At 41.1% G+C, this 18,116-nt stretch overlaps 2 protein-coding genes across 12 annotated transcripts in view; both read right to left on the bottom strand.

Moving 5' to 3' along the window:
• The window catches only part of LOC105093287 (store-operated calcium entry regulator STIMATE), a 54,867-nt gene extending 52,347 nt beyond the window's left edge, over window positions 1-2,520 (bottom strand). The window contains exon 1 of one of the 2 annotated variants that reach the window (XM_010985135.3): window positions 2,231-2,520. In XM_010985135.3, coding sequence (XP_010983437.2) covers window positions 2,231-2,390 — 160 coding nt within the window. In that variant the 5' untranslated portion in view covers window positions 2,391-2,520. The remainder of the gene's footprint in view (window positions 1-2,230) is intronic. The other variant, XM_064496469.1, reaches the window with a different exon arrangement.
• Window positions 2,521-4,509: 1,989 nt separating this feature from the next.
• Window positions 4,510-18,116, bottom strand: part of SFMBT1 (Scm like with four mbt domains 1) — a 102,349-nt gene continuing 88,742 nt past the window's right edge. For 8 of the 10 annotated variants that reach the window (XM_064496447.1, XM_064496448.1, XM_064496446.1 and 5 more), the window contains 7 exons: window positions 15,922-16,061; window positions 15,093-15,202; window positions 14,175-14,350; window positions 11,807-11,985; window positions 11,380-11,625; window positions 10,418-10,546; window positions 4,510-9,605 (listed from right to left, as the gene is read on the bottom strand). In XM_064496447.1, the coding sequence (XP_064352517.1) occupies window positions 9,465-9,605; window positions 10,418-10,546; window positions 11,380-11,625; window positions 11,807-11,985; window positions 14,175-14,350; window positions 15,093-15,202; window positions 15,922-16,061 (1,121 nt within the window). In that variant the 3' untranslated portion in view covers window positions 4,510-9,464. The remainder of the gene's footprint in view (window positions 9,606-10,417; window positions 10,547-11,379; window positions 11,626-11,806; window positions 11,986-14,174; window positions 14,351-15,092; window positions 15,203-15,921; window positions 16,062-18,116) is intronic. The other 2 variants (XM_064496450.1, XM_064496451.1) reach the window with 1 other exon arrangement.

Genomic DNA, 18,116 nt, shown 5'->3' with positions numbered 1-18,116 from the left:
AAAGCCCCACTGTCCTACTTCATCAGAACAAGTTTAAGAGATGAGAAAGGATCCCAGTTAGTGGGATTCTCCCTGACCTGCTGTCTGCTCCTAGGTGGGGGAATAGGGCTCAACCCCATGTCAGTGTCCAGGGCAGGCATAGTTCTAGCCTTTCCAACTCACCTCCCTAACACCCCTATTCATCACTGTCCCAGGACCTACTACCCATCGCCACAAGTTCCCTCCACATCTAGCCTTACACTGAGCAAGAGACCACTTCCTAGTCCTGTCTTTGCATACAGAAAATACCGACCACAGCAAGATTTGCACTTGTGCTCTCACTGAAGATTAAAGGGATTGTCCCTGAAGACTGTCAGGACTAGCACCGTCACTCTGAACACATTCAACTCGGCACACTTCTCAGCTGTGAGCAACTCTGCCCCGTCATAATCACATTTCCTTCTCTGAATCACACCTATCAAGCCCTAGGGAATAAGTTGGGCCATCAGCATCAAACCCATGAAAACAGCCAGGGATATGCTAAGAAATCTTAAGTTAGGGAACAGATAAAAACTAAGCCTAGAGTTCATTCAGAGAGAAAGAAAGGCCAGCTGGAGGAGAGAGAAGTGGGGAGGGGAGTGCAGACCCACGCACAATGTCTCGAAAACACACACATACAGTCCATGCACCCAAATCAGCAGCTGATTTTGGCTAAGCTGGCACAAATTATTACTGTGGGAACAAGTGAGTATTTGTTCAGCAGGGAAAATAGCAAGGCAAATAAAGACTGAAAAGGAGAGAAAAAGTAGCAAACATATACAGCCTGGGACCTGTTACAAGACTTCTGAAGGCCAGGCAACCAGAAAAAAAGTGGTGTCCAATAATAGCTTCTTTGGGGTTACCTAAAGCCTGGGAGAATTGACCAAAACAAGTCCCACGTCATAAACAAGCAAAGTTGTAACTCCAGCTACTGGACCCTACAAGACACATGCACCCAGCTGCGGGATCCTTCACGAATGCCAAGAAGCATACTTCCTGCAGGAACTTCCCACTCTGCCCATGTGAGCACAGTGGGGAAGTTTTGAGAACTTGTCATTTTGGAATTAATGCCTCTGTAAAAATAGTTATAACCCTTCCTTCCCCTAAAATGCAATCACAGGGGCACTAGGCCTAAAAGCCAACTGAAGTTTCTTGTTACTTCTAATAAAGGGAAGGATGCACTAAGAAAACAACATAACCCCTCACCATGTGGCACACATAACACACTGGAACTTCTTGTTTTCCAGAAGGGCCATCTGGGGCTTTCTTCCTCATCATGAAACTCTCAAGGAAGGGTCACTGGTGACTTAACACAAGGATTCTGAGACCTCCTCGGACTCTTGAGTCTCCTTCTCCTTTAAGCTCCTAAATTGCCCAAGTCTTATGGAAAGGAAGGATACTTGAAATACAAATAAAAGTGATTGGGGGGGAGGTGGAGTGGGTTGGGAAAGGAAACTGCCAGGGGAGACGAGATACAACTTAATTAGGAAAGCTTGGGACAGAGACGGAAAAGGTGGGCCTGTTTAGGAAGAGGAGAGGAAAACGGAGATGTGGGGAAGAAGGCAGTCTGGGTGGGTCCTGCTCCGACCAAAACAGAAAATTAAACTGAGAAGGGACGGGGCGGGAGGGGTCGGGGTAGGGATGTCGAGAGTGGGGATAGTACTGGGAACCGAATGCACGGCCTAATAAGCCACATACTGCAAGGTGGCAGGCTTTACATGAGAACGGGAGTAAATCTTGGAGGAGTGAAGGTGAAGAAGAAAGCTCAGAATCAGACTGGGCATTTAGGGATGCGGATTCAAAGTGCGAAGTGGAGGCTAAGAAGAGCCTTTAAGATCTGGCAGAAGGGAATATGCCACCGGGGGGGGTCATGGCCGCAAGCTGGAAAGTGAGGTAGCTTTCATTCGCAATGACACGGTTGGAGAAGGGAATCTCAGAAGACAGGTGTGCGCGGGTAGTAGGAGCGGAGCATGGGTGACCCCTGGCTAGAGACTGCAGCGATAAGGCGAGGGGCTCAGGATCCTGGGTTGGGGGCCAGAGCTCCCCATCGTCTGGAAATGCTCAGCCTGGGCTCGCGGGAGGAGGACACCTCCCGCCAAAGGGCCCGGGTCCCCAAGGCCTGAACTCCTCAGGGAGGAGGGTCCCCGAGGCCGGGCAGGGCCCGCGGGCTCGTGGCGCAAGGCCTCAGGAGGGGCGGGGGTCTCGGACTCACGCATCAACGTGCTGAAGGCCACGACGCCGAGCAGCCCCTGCAGGAAGATGCCGAAACTGTGCATGAGCGCGCCGCTCTCACAGCGGCCGGCCCCGGACGCGACGGTGGAGGACGGCCCGCCTGGCAGTGCGCGGCTCGCGTTCCCGGCGGGGCCCTGCATGGCGGGCCTGGCGAGGGGCGCTGGGCGCCACCGCCCGCCCGCCCGGCCTCGCTGGCTGCGGGAGCCGCGCCGCCGAACCCCGAGTCCGAGCCGGGAGCCGGTATCTCCGCCCCACGGCCGACTCGGCACGGCGCGTAACCCGACGTCTGAGATCGCAGCGCCTGATTGGCTCGGCCCGGCGTGGGGGCGGGCCTTGGCCTCTCCCGCTCTCCCCCCGCCAGAGGGGCGGGGCCCCGGCCCGGTGAGGGGGCGGGGCCGTGGTCCAGATTACAGGTAACAGACCAGGTGAGCCTGGCTGTGCCGAAGGGAGTAAGGGCCCTGGGATTCCGAGCTCAGGTCCAGAGGGCAGGAACAGGGAAGGTCTGTAACTAAATTCTTTCCCCCCCGAAGATAAAGCCCTTATCACCTGCATAATTATTATAAATGATCCAGGATTCCACCTTCAGATTCCAAATCAGTTGTTTTGAGTCGGTGGCCAATAGTCTGCATTTTCGGCAATAAGGCTGGATTTCTCTGAAGCAGGTCGTTGAGGAAAACAATCTGCACACAGATTCCTTCTAATCCAGACGTTTGGCGTCCTTGTACTTCCCTTGTTAGTACTAATATCCTGGCCAAAGACTTATTTATCTTAGAATCATTATTCAGGCCCCTAATGGACTTTTCCCCTACTAAGCCTAATTTAAACGGATATTTCAATTCAGTCGCCTTCACTTCAAAATATACAGGGTTTATACCGTAAATATGTTAACATATCCCCATCTCGTTCATTTTGAACATGATTTATAAAAGAAAACCAAGTTCTTGGTTATCAGTCTCCAGAGCCTCCTTCCCTTCACACACAATTTACTCTCACCTAACCCTTTCTCACTCCTTGGAACCTGCTCTCTGCCTCTACCGTGGCCGCTAGTCCCCATTCTGTCATCTACCCTCTCAGCATCCTCTCCAGACATCTTTTGTTGGTGCCCTCAAGCTCCTGACCTTACTGCAGCATCCACTTAATGCCGGTGCCCTCACGGTATTTATTATTCCAGTAGACACTGGGATACATTTGTTGTATAATAAATACCATATCCCAGGAAATTTTCCCTGAAGATAACCACGAAGAAATTCCAATTATAAAAAGAAATTCCAACTACATAAAAGGGTTAAATGCTATCCAAAAGGTTTCATTAACCAAGAAATATTAACTTGATTATCAGGAGAACAAAAATGCTATTGGTTCCCTGGAGCCAATTCTCCAGCAGTTCTCTTATAACACACCTTCCATGCTTCTGTGCCTTTATGTGGGATTCTAGCTGCATGGAATGCTGTTCCCTTTTCCCTGCTCTGTGAACTGCTACTCATGCCTCAAGGCCTGCCTGACCTCCCTCTCCCCACCGTGCATCCACATTACCTTGTGTGCTGTTCCACTAGGACTTTTCAGACTGCTAAATTAGACGGGCATACATACCTCTCTCTCCCAGCTGTGTGTGAGCCTTCTGAGGGAAGGAACTGATTTTTATTCACCCTTGAATCCAACATAGTGCTGGGCACAGAGAGCATGCAACAAAATGCTTTTTAAATTAAATTAATGTTTAATTTATAAAAATTTAAAACTCTCCACAAGTATTGACCATGGGAAAATACAGAAAATCAAGTTTAGAAAATAAATAGGTATGGGAAAATTGCTTTACTGTCTTTAAATCTAAGAAGGTCCCTCATGGGTATGCTCAACAGTTACAGTCCACGTTCGGGGAGAATCAAACAAGAGGATATGTACTTAAAGCAGATGAGATTGGCTGGGCATAAGGAGATTATTAATTGCTTGAAGACACAGACAGTTCAAGGAAAATTGCACACAGAACTAAAAAATGAATTTTTTGACAAAGCAGTGCTCTGCACATCCAGATATGGAGGAATCCTAAGGCCTAAACAAAATATTCATCCAAAATATTTTTTTTAATCCTTAGAAGTTATACCATCAAACTTGATGGAAGTTATTTTAATAGGTATTCTTGTGTATGTTTCTCCTTAAGTATACTTTATCCTCAATGCATAACTTTTAAAATTAAGAGAAAAACAGCAAGCAGGGGGGATACAATGCAATATGCATTTCATTTTGTTCCAAACAAGCAGCTAAAAAAAAAAAAAAAAAAAGGACAACACACATTAAACAAAGTGCATCAGTTCCAAGAAGCTAGTATTAGAAAAAGGCCCAAGGACAGTGCTGGAACCAGCCAGAAGTCTTGCCCTGGCAGGCCTGATTGTCTTTAGAATATTCAACCAAAAAAAAAAAAAAAAAAAAAAAAAAAAAGAAGAAGAAAAGAAGAGGAAAAGAAATGCACATTTTAAAATCTCAAGAGAAACATTCAAACTACACTTCCCTAGAGACTTCTTGCAAAATGAGCAAAGGAACTGCCCAGTTTTAACTTTGTAACCTCCCTCAGTCATCCGCTTTGTAATTTAATTTGCCCAAAAGACCTACCCTCATCCTTTCAGCACCATTTGCCCATGTCCATTCTGCCAAGCTAGGCATGCAGTTAGATTAACTAATACATGGAGAAACACTTAGGACTGTGTTTTCACACATCCTGAGAATAGGCACCCCCATTAGAAACGGGAGCTTCATTTCACTAGCCAGCATCATCAGCTGACTCCAGAGATAGTCCGACACCATTGTCTCCCAGGGCTCCAGGTCCACACTTAACTACTGGTGTTAAAAAGATGTGTCCAGCAAGGCTGTGGCTTCTTTCCCTTTTAAGACAGTCCTCTGTGATAGATTATGACACCAGGATGGAACCAAATGGTGTGTCAAGTCAGAAAAGACACAAAGGGAGGGAGTTTTAAGCTTACTTCTCCATCCTCCCAACCTTAACTCTAGGTTTTGCTGATTCTTGTGAAAATCTAAGATTTTGGAAACACCAGATCCAAGAAAGTCAACCTCCAGTGCACTTATGGCCTACCACCTTCTGTAACTTCACTCCTAAGGCTGCCCTCAGGAACAGAACTACCTGTGTAACCTGGAACAAGTGCAGAGGAAACCCCAGGTCAGCAGGCTTGGAACTAGATCTGTTTGGACTGCGCTTGGAGTTTAGAACTCTTCTGCCAAAGCTCTAAGTCCCCGGATGACTTATTTAGATAAATTCAAATTTCCAAAGTATGCACATTCTCATACAATGGCTGGGGATTATCAAAATTCACTAGCAAAACACTGTAAGGTGAATAAAGTCAAGGAAGAATTATACTTGTGTGCAAGTGACTGATTTCTTTTTGTTTTTGCAGGAGGCTCTGTCCTACAGGGTTTCTGAGCCAGCACCATGCATGTCACATGGTTACTTACAGTGGATGCAGGATCAGACATTCACATTTTTAAAGGGGGAACCCAGTCCCCTCCAAGACTTATACTTCCATTTGTTAGTGATGCCTTCTCCTTCACTTTCGTAAGGCCAACTGATAATACAGACTACTTTTGAACTTACACACACACACCATCCCCAATATACAGGACCAGACTTCAAACCCAGTGTGTATTTTCACTGCTGAGGCTATGATCCTAACAACTTTCTCAGAGCATCTGTGGGAATCAATCAAACCAGCACATGGTGACTTAAATATCAATAGTCTTTGGTGATAGATGCCAAGTAAATGTAAGTGCCTACTACGATAGTTTTCCCAATGTCCCCATTTAGATAAACCTTACCTACAATTCCCTGATGTTCTCTGCATCACCCAGAAATACTTTTTGGCTTGAGTGAGGGGGATGGTTCTGAGTCCTATTCAACTTAGGGCCTCCTAAAGGTTTTACTCTGTATTCAGGTACTGTATCAGTGACCGAATCAGTGTAAGAGAACAAGTAAAATGTATTCAAGTCCTCAGGAAGCTTTGGTCCAATGTCCTCTCTCTCACAGTGAGAATTTTACTTCCAGGAGAAGCAGCATGTAAAGGCCAAGTTTTGAACTGTTCTATGTCTGCCTCTATCATAATTAAATACATTTACCCAAGAAGCCCATCTCTTCCAGAGGTTGGTAACTACCCTTCCCTGACCTCATATCTTTAATGTAGATGCTAGGAGCCACCTACATCACTAAACAAAGGCATTTAGGATAAAAGCCCCCATTAATACATTCCCTGCATTAGCCTCCTCAACTCTTCTTCAAACAAGAGGGATGAAAGTAGTTTATAAAGGAAAATAGCATAATTCCCACAAGCCCACAAAATAGTCAAAACGTCATGGCAAATCTTCACGTACAATAAAAGGTTTCCTTAACACATTAACACTAAGCAGTAGGCTTATACTGGTCAGGCAACTTTAAGGTCCAGGAGGATGATAGAACCCAGTCACCTGTTTCCAAGCTTGTCAATCCAGAATCAAAAATGGATTACGGAAAACTTTGACCTTAGGGGCCAGCTGAAGGTGAAATTTAGACAAATGCAGTCCCTTACAATGTACCTCTCATAAATTTAAGAGGCTGATATCTTTGAAAAACAATCTCATGTACCTATGTGCAACATACAATTTTACCCCAACATGGTGAGCTATTATCAGGCTTAAAATCTGTTTCAGAATCACAAGATTCAGCCTGTCACTGCTGTCCAGTCCAGCCCCAGAAACATGATGAGGCGAATGGAGTCTAAATTTTATACTTAAAAAAAAAATGCCCTATGCCAAATTCTCAATTATCCTCTTTTATGTGACATCTGGGAGTAGGAGCTGGGGGTATATACTTCTTTAATGTAGTTACCTAATAAACTATTAGCTTGGTATGAGAATGCAGGAAATATTATTAAGGGAAACCCTAATCATCTGTCCAATTTAGAGTCATTCTCTCTAGGAGAAAGCTGAGCTTGAATAATCATAGTTGGGCCTGATTCTACCTGATCAGAGACTACTACTTAGGGCTGTGTGTTTCACCTTTCAGGGGCTTTGTCCCCCTCACCTGTGAAAGGAGGTGTTCTAAATTCTATGGTTTCTGAAGAAGTCAAGAGAGAGACAATGTAACATACTCAGTGTTGCATTTGATAAATTCCCTCTTAGAAAAAAAAATCTCATTTTCTTAAATAAGAAAACAATGTTAACTAATTCTGGGTGTTTTTCGTTCCACTGATCTCTAAGGAACTATTTGCCTTAGTGCCTTCACTGCTAAGCTCTCAGGAAATATTACTACGCAAGATCTGCCCCTCTGTCTACTTAGTGCTAACTGTTTCCAAGTATCTTATATATGCTTCTCTCCCATGGGCATAGATTCAATCAAAAATTTAAAACCTGGCTCTCTGATGAGTTCAAACATACTAACTTTTACTTAAATGAAGCTTATTTCCAGGTATATCTGGTAGTAATCTAGGCAAAGAGTTGATGTGTTAATACATGGTTTGGTTGGAGGTCTTGAGTTAAGATGGTTCATAAATTGTCGAATGAAGAGAGGATTCAGGCTACAGAATGTCTGACAAGGTCTAGAAAAACAGGTGGGGTGGGGGAGGGAAAAAAGGAAAGAAATCTCCATCAGTTTAAATTTGTAATATTACCTTATATTTGTATAGCTGTTTAGCATTTACCCAATTTGTGATTTTAAAACATTTTCAAATCTTGAAGAGGAATGACTGGTTAAATGACTAGGATAATTAAAAACAACAAAAAACAAAAAACAAACAAAAAAAAACAACCACTCAGCAAAGCAAACCATTTAAAGGAACCCCCTATGTATGTATCTTTCCTCATTCCCCATGGCTGGAACAGTACAGCAAATGCTGTTGCTCTATAGTAGCTAGCAGTGCAATCATAAGTGAAAATTCATCTGCAGTTTAATGTCAACTTGAGCTGGGTTAAAAGAAACACCTAAAAGAAAAGCAAGTTAGTAAGTGGGAATTGACTGTAGATTACATTTGATCTAAAGGTTTGACCAAAGAAAAGTGTCCACGTGACTAGGCAAAGACATTTCTAGAATCCTAACCACCTTTTAATCTTCACCCAGCCACTGAGGACACACCGTCACAGAAACCTGATGCTCTACATCACCCCCAAAACACGTTTTCTCTATTGTGCTTCTAAACTATCTGCCTGGAGACACCACGAAAGAAGGGGAAATGGGCTTTCCTGTGGGTCCAGGGAACACCTGCTGATTTTTAACCAACATGAGGACTCTCAGAATGAAAGTAGACAAACAACTGTAGAAAAAAGCAAACAAAAAGAAAAGCTACCGAAGTCTCTCTGAGAACTAATGGGAAGAGAGCATTTCAACTGAAATAGCAACCATCTTTGCGATACTACTTGCAACAGGTAGCCCAAGCTGAGGTCAAGATGGAAAACAATGACAGAGTTCTTAGATCACATCAGTTAAAGAATTGGTATAAGTGTCACACAATGCTTCTAAGAAAGCAAACAGTGTTTTTCCTCCCTCCAACTTCTGTCATAGTTTTAGTGTTCATGTAGTTTAAAAATGGTATCATACAAAAAACCTCATATATGGCTATAAGCTCAATTATCAACAGAGGTAGTAAAACAAAGGAACTAAGAATAGATTTTAAAATGGATCAAAGTGTGACTGTACATTCAAAACCCTAGAGCCACATAATCATCCCCAAAATGAACTGTTTTAATTTTAAAAAGTTTAAAAACACAATGACAATGAAGCACTGATGTGCCTTAGGCTCAGTCCCCAATCAGTGCTGACTTAAAGCTATGTCCTCTCTTTCCAAGAAAGAGAAAGCAGAGAACAAAGTTCAATCTACAATGGGAAGGAACAGAAAGAACAAAAAGAAAACCAGAAGGGTGTTTTCCAGCAGCCTAGATTATTCGTTTTCAGGCCACACCAGTGGAAATGTGTATTCTTCTTATATGAGTCTTTTCTTCACAATCTTAATTTTTTTTAAACTGCAATCTGCTGAACAAGAGATGCCCACATTTTCACTGGCAGGAGAGCACTTCTGTGCAGTTTTTGCTTCCTCAGTGTGGGTCCTCCTTCCCTGAAAGTGCAAAGAGAGCAAGCCGACACCTGCAGGGCCCAGAGCCCCAGGACTATTTCAGCTCCACTTGTAAAGCAGAGCAAAGGATATGCTGCATTTGTGCTTCAAAGATACAGCCCACTTTGGTTGTCTTTCTCAGTTGGCAAATTGTTCATAAAAAGCAAACTTGATCCTCTCTATGTGATGGCAAAGTTTGATGGCAGGGCCCAATTTTAAGTCCATGCACTCTTGAACAGTGGGAAGGGTAAGGAGCAACAGGGCCTGCCCATCAATTTCCTGTTAAAACATAAAATACAAATTATCTATGGTGTACACATTATTGGCAGCTTGATTATGACAGCACCTGTTCACCTTGCTTTGTCAAAATCAGTCCCTGTGTTTCACCTTTCATTACTTTTTCCCTTTAAATAAATATCACACATTTCCTTTTAAAAGCCTCTCATAATCCACCATACTAATCTTCAGAATTAGTAACAGAAGTTCTATCAAGGATAAGAATCCATTTTGCTCAGCAGAAATTTAGTAAATGCCTTGTAACTAGCAACTAAACGTGCCAAAAGAAACATGTTTTTTGAGGAGTCTTTCTAAATCTGAAAGAAAATATTGCATATAAACTTTATGTTTTCCTACTCTGTAACATTCACAAAAGCCTGACAAGCTCTTCAAAGACGTTCAGTTTTGAATCTCCTCAATTATCAAAACAAAATTTATTTCAGTATTAAAGCCAGAGACTATTTCCATTAGAGCCTAACACATTACAGATATTAATTATTTTTTAAAATAAGCAAATCATTAATTTTGGGAAAGAGGGGGACAATTAAGCATGGCATGCTTGATTTTAAGCCATTTAATGCTGGATGGAAACAAACTCTTTGGGAAAATGAGCATGCAATGATAATCTGCTTCAACTATGAAGGAAGTCAGATAAATAACTTTTTATTATATTTCTACTCCTAAAAAGGGAGATAATTTTTTCCTTTTTGATAGAAATATTTCTCCTATGACTTGTAAATAAATTGCTATTACATCCATAGGACAATGGATGCTAAAAAGACACATTACTAAAAAGTAAAGGTCTCTGTGATTACCTGGTCTAGGAATATTCTTGCTAACGGAGCACAGTCGGTGGATCTGATGAACCGCACAACATCTGCCACGCTCCACTTCAGGGGGTTACTGTCCAGGTGAAGCCTTTCAGCAACTTCAATCCTTATTTCCTTTATTCCCCACAACAAAAGCAAATCAAATGGTGGAAGAGCTATTCCATTCTAAGAAAATCTCTACATGAAGTCATAACCCTTTAAGGCAGGATTTAAAGTGGTTTAGGACATGACTTCTCCCAGCAAAGATGGCAAAGGCCCGTACACATTAGGTACTCAGGAAATGTTTGTCTTTTATAATAAATATCAGTGGACAAGAATTTATCTCAAAGTTTCAGCACAAATAATTTAAACACTTTAACAGAGAAACATACTTTTTAAATCTCCCATTTGTTCCTTGGTGTAGTTCAGCACACTATCTGGTAGAGTGCAGAAGTGAATGGGATGGTATTTCCAATGAGAGAAGACAACTAAATTATCAGGAGAAATCATTTACTGCAATCCAATTTTAAAACACTAACTTAACTGCCATTCTTGTAATGTGTATATATAATATGCATATATGAATATACTAAACATATTGGTTTAACCAGAACCAAAAGGATAAATAATCTATTTCTACAAAACCATATATATTATGAAAAATACAAAAAAAGGCAGTTTTTCCTAAACTAAATGACAGGCTATCAATAAACTACCAATGAAACTTTTTTTTCTTAAACCAAGAAGCCATTCGGAGGGAGACCTTCTTCCTGGTAAGTAGCTGATCTCCAAATCATCCTTGAAACACAAATAAATCACTGAATTTGGAATCTTTTAAAAAGAGACCCAGGAAATTCAACTGAAGCCTGTGCTGAAATAAATGTAATGCCAACATCATTAACAATTAGATTCTAGAGGGCAATGATGTCAAGAGAGGAAAAATGACACTGTTGTTTTAAAATGTCTACCTTTGGTGAAGGAGGTTTATTCTCATCATCAGAAAATGAAAAAGTGCGAAGCTCTCTTTTTCTTCTTTGTCTGTCTGGAGGCAGCGATGTGGAGATCTCACTTTGGGTAGGAGAGGAGGAGCATGACTTTTTTTCTGACATTTCTGACTCCTCCTGTAGCTCGTCCTGCTGCTCAGATGTACTGCCCTCACTTAGGGAATCATCATCCCCTTCATCTGGGTCATCCTCATCTTCACCCCCACTTCCCTACAGGACAAGGAGAGAAGTCTCATTGAAATTCAGGGCAAATCAGTTCCTGGACCACAAACCCATATTCTATTGGCCAGAAATCCGAATCAGAAAGACCTGCAGGTATTATTTCTGTCTGTACTGTAAGGCAAGGATCTCCTGGCTTCTAGACATTATAGGTACACCACAGATCTCATACCTGGGGGGAGCCCACTGGGGTATTATCAACAGACGCAGAGGAGCGTTTCTTCTTATGAACAAAAACATTTTTCCGCCTCTTTCTCCTCTTACTGGCTTTTTTCAGGGCACATGCTAAGTTACTATGCCCACCAGGTGGCCTCCCAATTCTTTTATTTTTCTTCTTTCCATAGTAGTGTGCTAAATGTGAATGACAAGGAAAAATGAAGCAGCTTCATTATTTTTATGCACCTCAAACCACAAGAGATTCCACTACCATAGTGGAAAACGGGTACACTGTACCTAATTAGGGTTTAGATTCCATACAGTGGAAGAATCTTAACTGTATAGATTCTAAATGTACAGTCTGATTAGTAATGACAAATGCTAAACCTGAATAATCGTCCCCTATCAAGATACAGAGCATCCCTATCAAACTAGAAAGTCCCCAGGGTCACTTCCTAGTCAGGCCCCCTTACCAGAAGTGACCATTATTCTAATTTCCATCATTATAGATTAGTTTTACCTCATCTAAGGAAACATTCAGTAAACACTTTTTTCAACAAAGCTTCTTTCCCTCAGCATCATGTTTCTGAGTTTCATCTGTGCTGTTGTGTTCTAAGCATGAACATCTAAGGAGTTCATTTCTCTATACAGATGAAGCGCATACCATTGTATGAATATACCAGTTTATCCGTTCTGTTGACAAGTGCCTGGGCTGTTTCCAGGTTTCAGCTACTATTAAAGTTGCAGTGAACATTCTTGTACAAGGCTTTTAGTAGGCATGTCATTGTTTTCCTTGAGTAAATACTTAGGAACAGAATTGCTGGATCATATGATAGACATATGATTAACTTTTTAAAAAATTGCTAAGTTTTCCAAAAGGGTTATATAATTTTACATTCCTGTCAGTAATGTACAAGAGATCTAGCTGCTCTGTACACCTTTGCAAAGTGTGGGATTGTCAGTCTTTTTCACTTTAGCCAATTCAGTGGATGTGTAGAGATTTCTCACCATAGTTTAAATCTGCATTTTCCGGACAACTGATGCTATTGAGCACACTTTCATGTGCTTATTGGCCATTTGCACATCTTTTCTGGGGGAAATGTCTATTCAAGTCTTTTACTCATTTTTTAAAATGGTTTTTTCCTCTTGTTTCTTTAATTTTTTATTGAAGTGCAGTTGATTTACAATGTTAGTTTCAGGTGCACAGCAAAATGATTCGGTTATACTTATATATTTTCAGATTCTTTCCCATATGTTATTATAAGAAATTGAATATAGTTCCCTGAGCTATACAGTAGATCCTTGTTATTTATCTATTTTATATACAGTAATGTGTATCTGTTAATCCCCAATCCCTATCTTACCCCTCTCCCCACCCTTTCTCCCTTGTAACCAGTTTGTTGTCTATGTTTGTGAGTCTGTTTTTGGTTTGCAAATAGAATTTGCATCATTTTTTTAAGATTCTACATATAAGTGATATCATATGATATTTATCTTTCTCTATCTGACTTATTGCACTTAGTATGATCATCTCTAGGTCCATCCATGTTGCTGCAAATGGCATTATTTCATTCTTTTGTACAGCTGAGTAATATTCCATTGTGTGTGTGTGTGTGTGTGTGTGTGTGTGTGTGTGTGTGTGTGTGTGTGTGTGTGTGCGTGCGCGTGCGCGCGCCAGTCATCTGTTGATGGACATTTGGCTTATTTGGCTTGTTTCCATGTCTTGGCTATTATAAATAGTGCTGCTGTTAACAGGTTGCTACTTGTCAGGAAGACTCCTTGGCCACCTGTATGAACAATACCCCACCTCCTGGCCTTCCTCACTCTCCTACTTTACTCACCTGGCTTCATTTTTCTCCACAGTACTTATCTCTATTTGTTCACTTGTTTATTATCTGTTTCCCACATCAAAATGTAAACTCAAAGAGGATAGGATTTTTTTTCTTTACTGTTGTATTTCAGTGCTAGAACAATGGTGGCACATGGTGGACACATAATAAATACTTGCAGATTGTATAAATAAATTATATAACCTATGAGGTACAATAACTAATTTATGTTTTATATGTTATATATAAAAGCTGGCAAACTATGGCCCATATGTCAAATGTGGCCCATGGCCTGTTTTGGTATGGCTCTCAAGCTAAAAATGGTTTTTACATTTTTTAAAGTGTTCTTTTAAAAAATCAAAATAAAACAAAACAAAAAAGAATATGCAAAAGAGATTATTTGACCTGTTGCCTAAAATATCATTAATTATCTAGCCCTTTACAGAAAAAGTTTGTGTACCTCTGCTATATCTGAATGTCTGCAAAATAAAAACTTTCCAGGATAGAAGGTATGATCAGCTGCTATAGTTAACAAATTTGTAAAACTTGACTCACTATATTTGGTCTTTGTAAGTACAGAGCAGTTCTCAGAACATTTATCCAGAACCATCCGTGGACCAAAGAGATTAGGACAGCACTCCAGTTTGATACAGGTTTGCCGGCAGAATTCAGTCACCCGATCTGCTGTTTTTACTATCTCAACAGTAGCTCGATAACTCTTTCCTTTGTATCTGCCATTGGAAGACATCAGATACAAGTTTATTGGGCTAGTGATTACACAGAGAAAAATCAAGTATATTAACAGTCCCGAAAAATATTTTTACTTCTTGGAATAGTCTATGCCCCTTACAGTTTGAAGACTATGAAAAAAATAAAGAATTTATATTGTACTTAAGTCAAATTTATAATCTAGTAAGTTATGACAACTGAAAGCTGAGTTTTTTATATTAGCAAAATAAGGTTCCTGCTTTCTGTTCCTAAGTTTAAGGTTTTCAAGTAATAAATTCTACACTAACTACTAAAAGAAAAGTGACTTTCATTAAATCTGTCTTTCCCCTAGAGCAGTGATGAGCAGAGTGTGGTCCATGGACCAGTATAACCTGTCACCCGTCCATGACAAGATCAGGTCAGAAAACAAAAGTAAATGTTTATAATCTTTCACAGTAACTTGCATAAGTGATTTTATGGCTCTTAAATCTGATAACAAAAAACTTGTTCCTGTATTTTCTTTGAAATTCTTTATTTCTTATAACCCATTTTTACCATATTTTATAACAGTATTGGCCACCAACAGGATGGCAATGTAAAAAACAAAAACAAAAACAAAAACAAAAACAAATCCAGTCCCTTACCACAAATAGTTGAAGCAGCACTGTCCAAGGGAACATAAATATCCTAATATTATCCATAAAAGAACCAATTCTGTTACCTGTTAAGAACAAATAAGAATAAAGGGCAGAGGGGCCCACTCACTTGGCCTTTAGGACTTCCCCACATCCATGCCACACAGAGTCTCTGTCCAGCTGCAGCTCCCGAAGGACACGACTGGGTTTATAGGCTGCATTGATGAGTAAAGTGAGGACCTGCGCTCCATTTTCAAAGCAGAAATATGGGTTGGGAAGGGGAAAAGCAGACCATTAGAACCTTGCCATCCCCTAGAATGTCACCTAGGTGGTTAATGCTAGTCATATTAATTAAAAAAATTAATAAATAAAAATATTGAAGATACGACAGCTGACCAAAGCTGCAAGTAAGACAGTAATGAGACCCTCTTAAATATTCTAAACATTATGGTCAAGAGAAATAGGCACCACAAATTAAAAATTACTCTAGCATATGCTTCCAAATCCTTCCCCCTTCAAGGTACACACAGAAGCTCCGGCCTACCTAAGGCTTCTGAAAAGTTCAATAACCTCACATCTGTTACCCAGTGCGGCACCCGGCTGGGCAGCCCTGGAAGTCCAGCAGAAGCGTACACAGCTCTAGCGTGGTCCTGGGTTAATGCCACATAGCCTCTCAGGCTTAAGACTACTCTCACACGTTCACTGCTGCACGGTCCTCATGAGGTCTCTGATGGAACACTTTTCTACACTGACAGAGGGGAACCTGCTAGGTGAAGAACTGCCCTCTACAGAGCAGAAATAATTACGTGCCCAGTTCATTGTCCAATACATGAGGAAAGTGAGTCACATTTGATAACACCTAGAGCCGTCACATCCACGGCATGTAGATCCTTATATGAATGAATCCACGAGACTGCTGTGAAATTCCCAAGTTCTTCTACTCTAGACAGGAACCTTACCTCTCTGAGGACCAGGACACAGTTTCCGGGTCCCACACATTGAGGCAGCTCCGCAATTCTTCCTTTGTTAAGATATGGCCCTGAGAAGCAACGGTGGTTGAAGTATATCTTTGGACAGCAATATTTTCCATTAATCATAACTAAGAAATGAAGAGAAACAAATACTCAGAACAGAATCATCTTTTACTCCATGTTTCCAAAGTTGGATTAGTGGGAGGAAAAACACAGATATTCACCATTATATAAAGCTATGAACTACCTATTTTGAAGCTTAACACGTTGTCTGAGCATGAAATACCTAATACTCACAACAAGTCTATTACAGAGCTATCACTTTGCTGAAATCAAACAACATTCTTAATTACTGCAGATTAACTCTTGGTTAATGCAACATTGTTCCAGAGCCCCAGGCTTCTATCACTACAGGAAGTGGAGGATTTACTTCAAGAATTCATGATGATTCCTGAAGACCAACTAACTATTCAATAATCTATTCTGGAGTATCTCTAGGGAGTAATGGTGAATATTATCCAGAAAAACAATTTGTCCTGTTAAAACCACCGAACTAGTGTGTTAGCAGCCTTTGATGATGTGGGAACCCTCCCACCTCTGGGGTTCCTCAGAGGGCTTAAAGTATGCTGTGACCACATCTTTAAATTCTTTAGCTATTGTGGGGTATAACTGTGAACACTGTACTCCAACAGAATGCTTTTTAAATCCTCTCATATAAGTAGCTGGCAATTGAGCTACTAAGCGTAAAAAACTAAAACATCTGTTTTAGTTTCAGAAACTAAAACATCTTCGTTTTCATTTTCCTATAAGCAAAGAGAAGCTCTTCTGATGGATACTGCCCTGTTAATCCAAAGGAAAGATGTGTTCACTGCCCACTGCTGTTAGGACCCCACAGCACACACTGTTCACTCTCTAATTAAGAACTCAGTCTTAGCACAGCAGTCAGCATGTCAGCACCCACTTGTCCATTTTGAACTCTAAATCCAGATCCCCTTCTGGGGAGGCTCCCTGCTACTGGAAATGTTGGCAGTTTACAGTTCTCAGTTTTAAGTCTATCCCAGAATTACCCTTAGTCCAGAACCGCCCCTCTGTAGGAGACAGCCACTGTGCCCAAGGTCCCTTTGTGAGATGGGGAAGGAGCAGCAGCCCACTTCCAAGAACTAACCCGTGAGGGAGTACAGGGGTGTGGCCACCACACTGCCACGGGAGAACGGCTCTACACCAGTGCTAAGGCTCCCTGTGGGACTGGACGGGACTTCTGTTACAGCTGCATCATGGCTCATCTCCCTCTGCCCAATCCTGTGTCCTTTGCTCTTCCCAGGAGTGTTCCCCAAAGCTCCCCACCTCAATGAAACTCCTGCATGCAAACATCAGAGTCTCAGGTTCTATTTCCAAGGTAACCTGACCTATGACAAAACCCAAACCAAAAAGAATTTGGCTATGGTCACAAAAGATATTAATGTCTTAATTCTGTAGTTTCAGTAGGTATTAGAATGGTAATACATCAAAAATAGGGAGTCTTACAGCCCTGATCCTCTATATATGACATAAACAAAAGGCAGTGGGTATAGAAGAGATAAAATGATAGGTTTTGAACTTGAGAAAAATTTGAGTTCCCTTTTTGACTCTTCTACTCATAAGCTGTGTGACCTCTCCAAGCTTTGGTTTCTTTTCTTTTCTAGGCATTTACTAAATACCACCCCAATGCCTAATCCATGCTAAAATACATAACAGCCAAGATGCTAAGCATTATAAAACCAGCAAATGGTAGTCAAAAGCAGTTCCAACGAGAGACTCCTGGACAAAAGTCTCAGGCCTCCAGCAAGGATCCTTGTCTTATTTATCAGGCATTGTCTCTGGGACAATCTTTTTTTCCAGTGTTTTATTTTTTTCTTTAATTGTGAAATACATTTACAAAGTGTGTACAGCATACAAAGGTTTTAAAGAAGAATAAATATCTACTTCTCAACCACCAGGCTTAAAAAAAGAGCATGACCTGGAAAGCCTCTTTACTTAAACACAGGGATGATAATATTGGCCTCCAGAGCCTTTAACACTGACAAGTTATCAGTAAATAATAGCTAAATTATTATAAATGGACAGAAAAAACAGCCTAAAGATAATTATTAAGCTAAACACATCTTGGACCATTATAATTCTTTAAAATCACAATTAAGAGACCC

This window comes from Camelus dromedarius, chromosome 17 (genome assembly GCF_036321535.1).
Source record: "Camelus dromedarius isolate mCamDro1 chromosome 17, mCamDro1.pat, whole genome shotgun sequence".
NCBI lineage: Eukaryota > Metazoa > Chordata > Mammalia > Artiodactyla > Camelidae > Camelus > Camelus dromedarius.
This window is presented reverse-complemented; position numbering and strand designations above follow the sequence as displayed.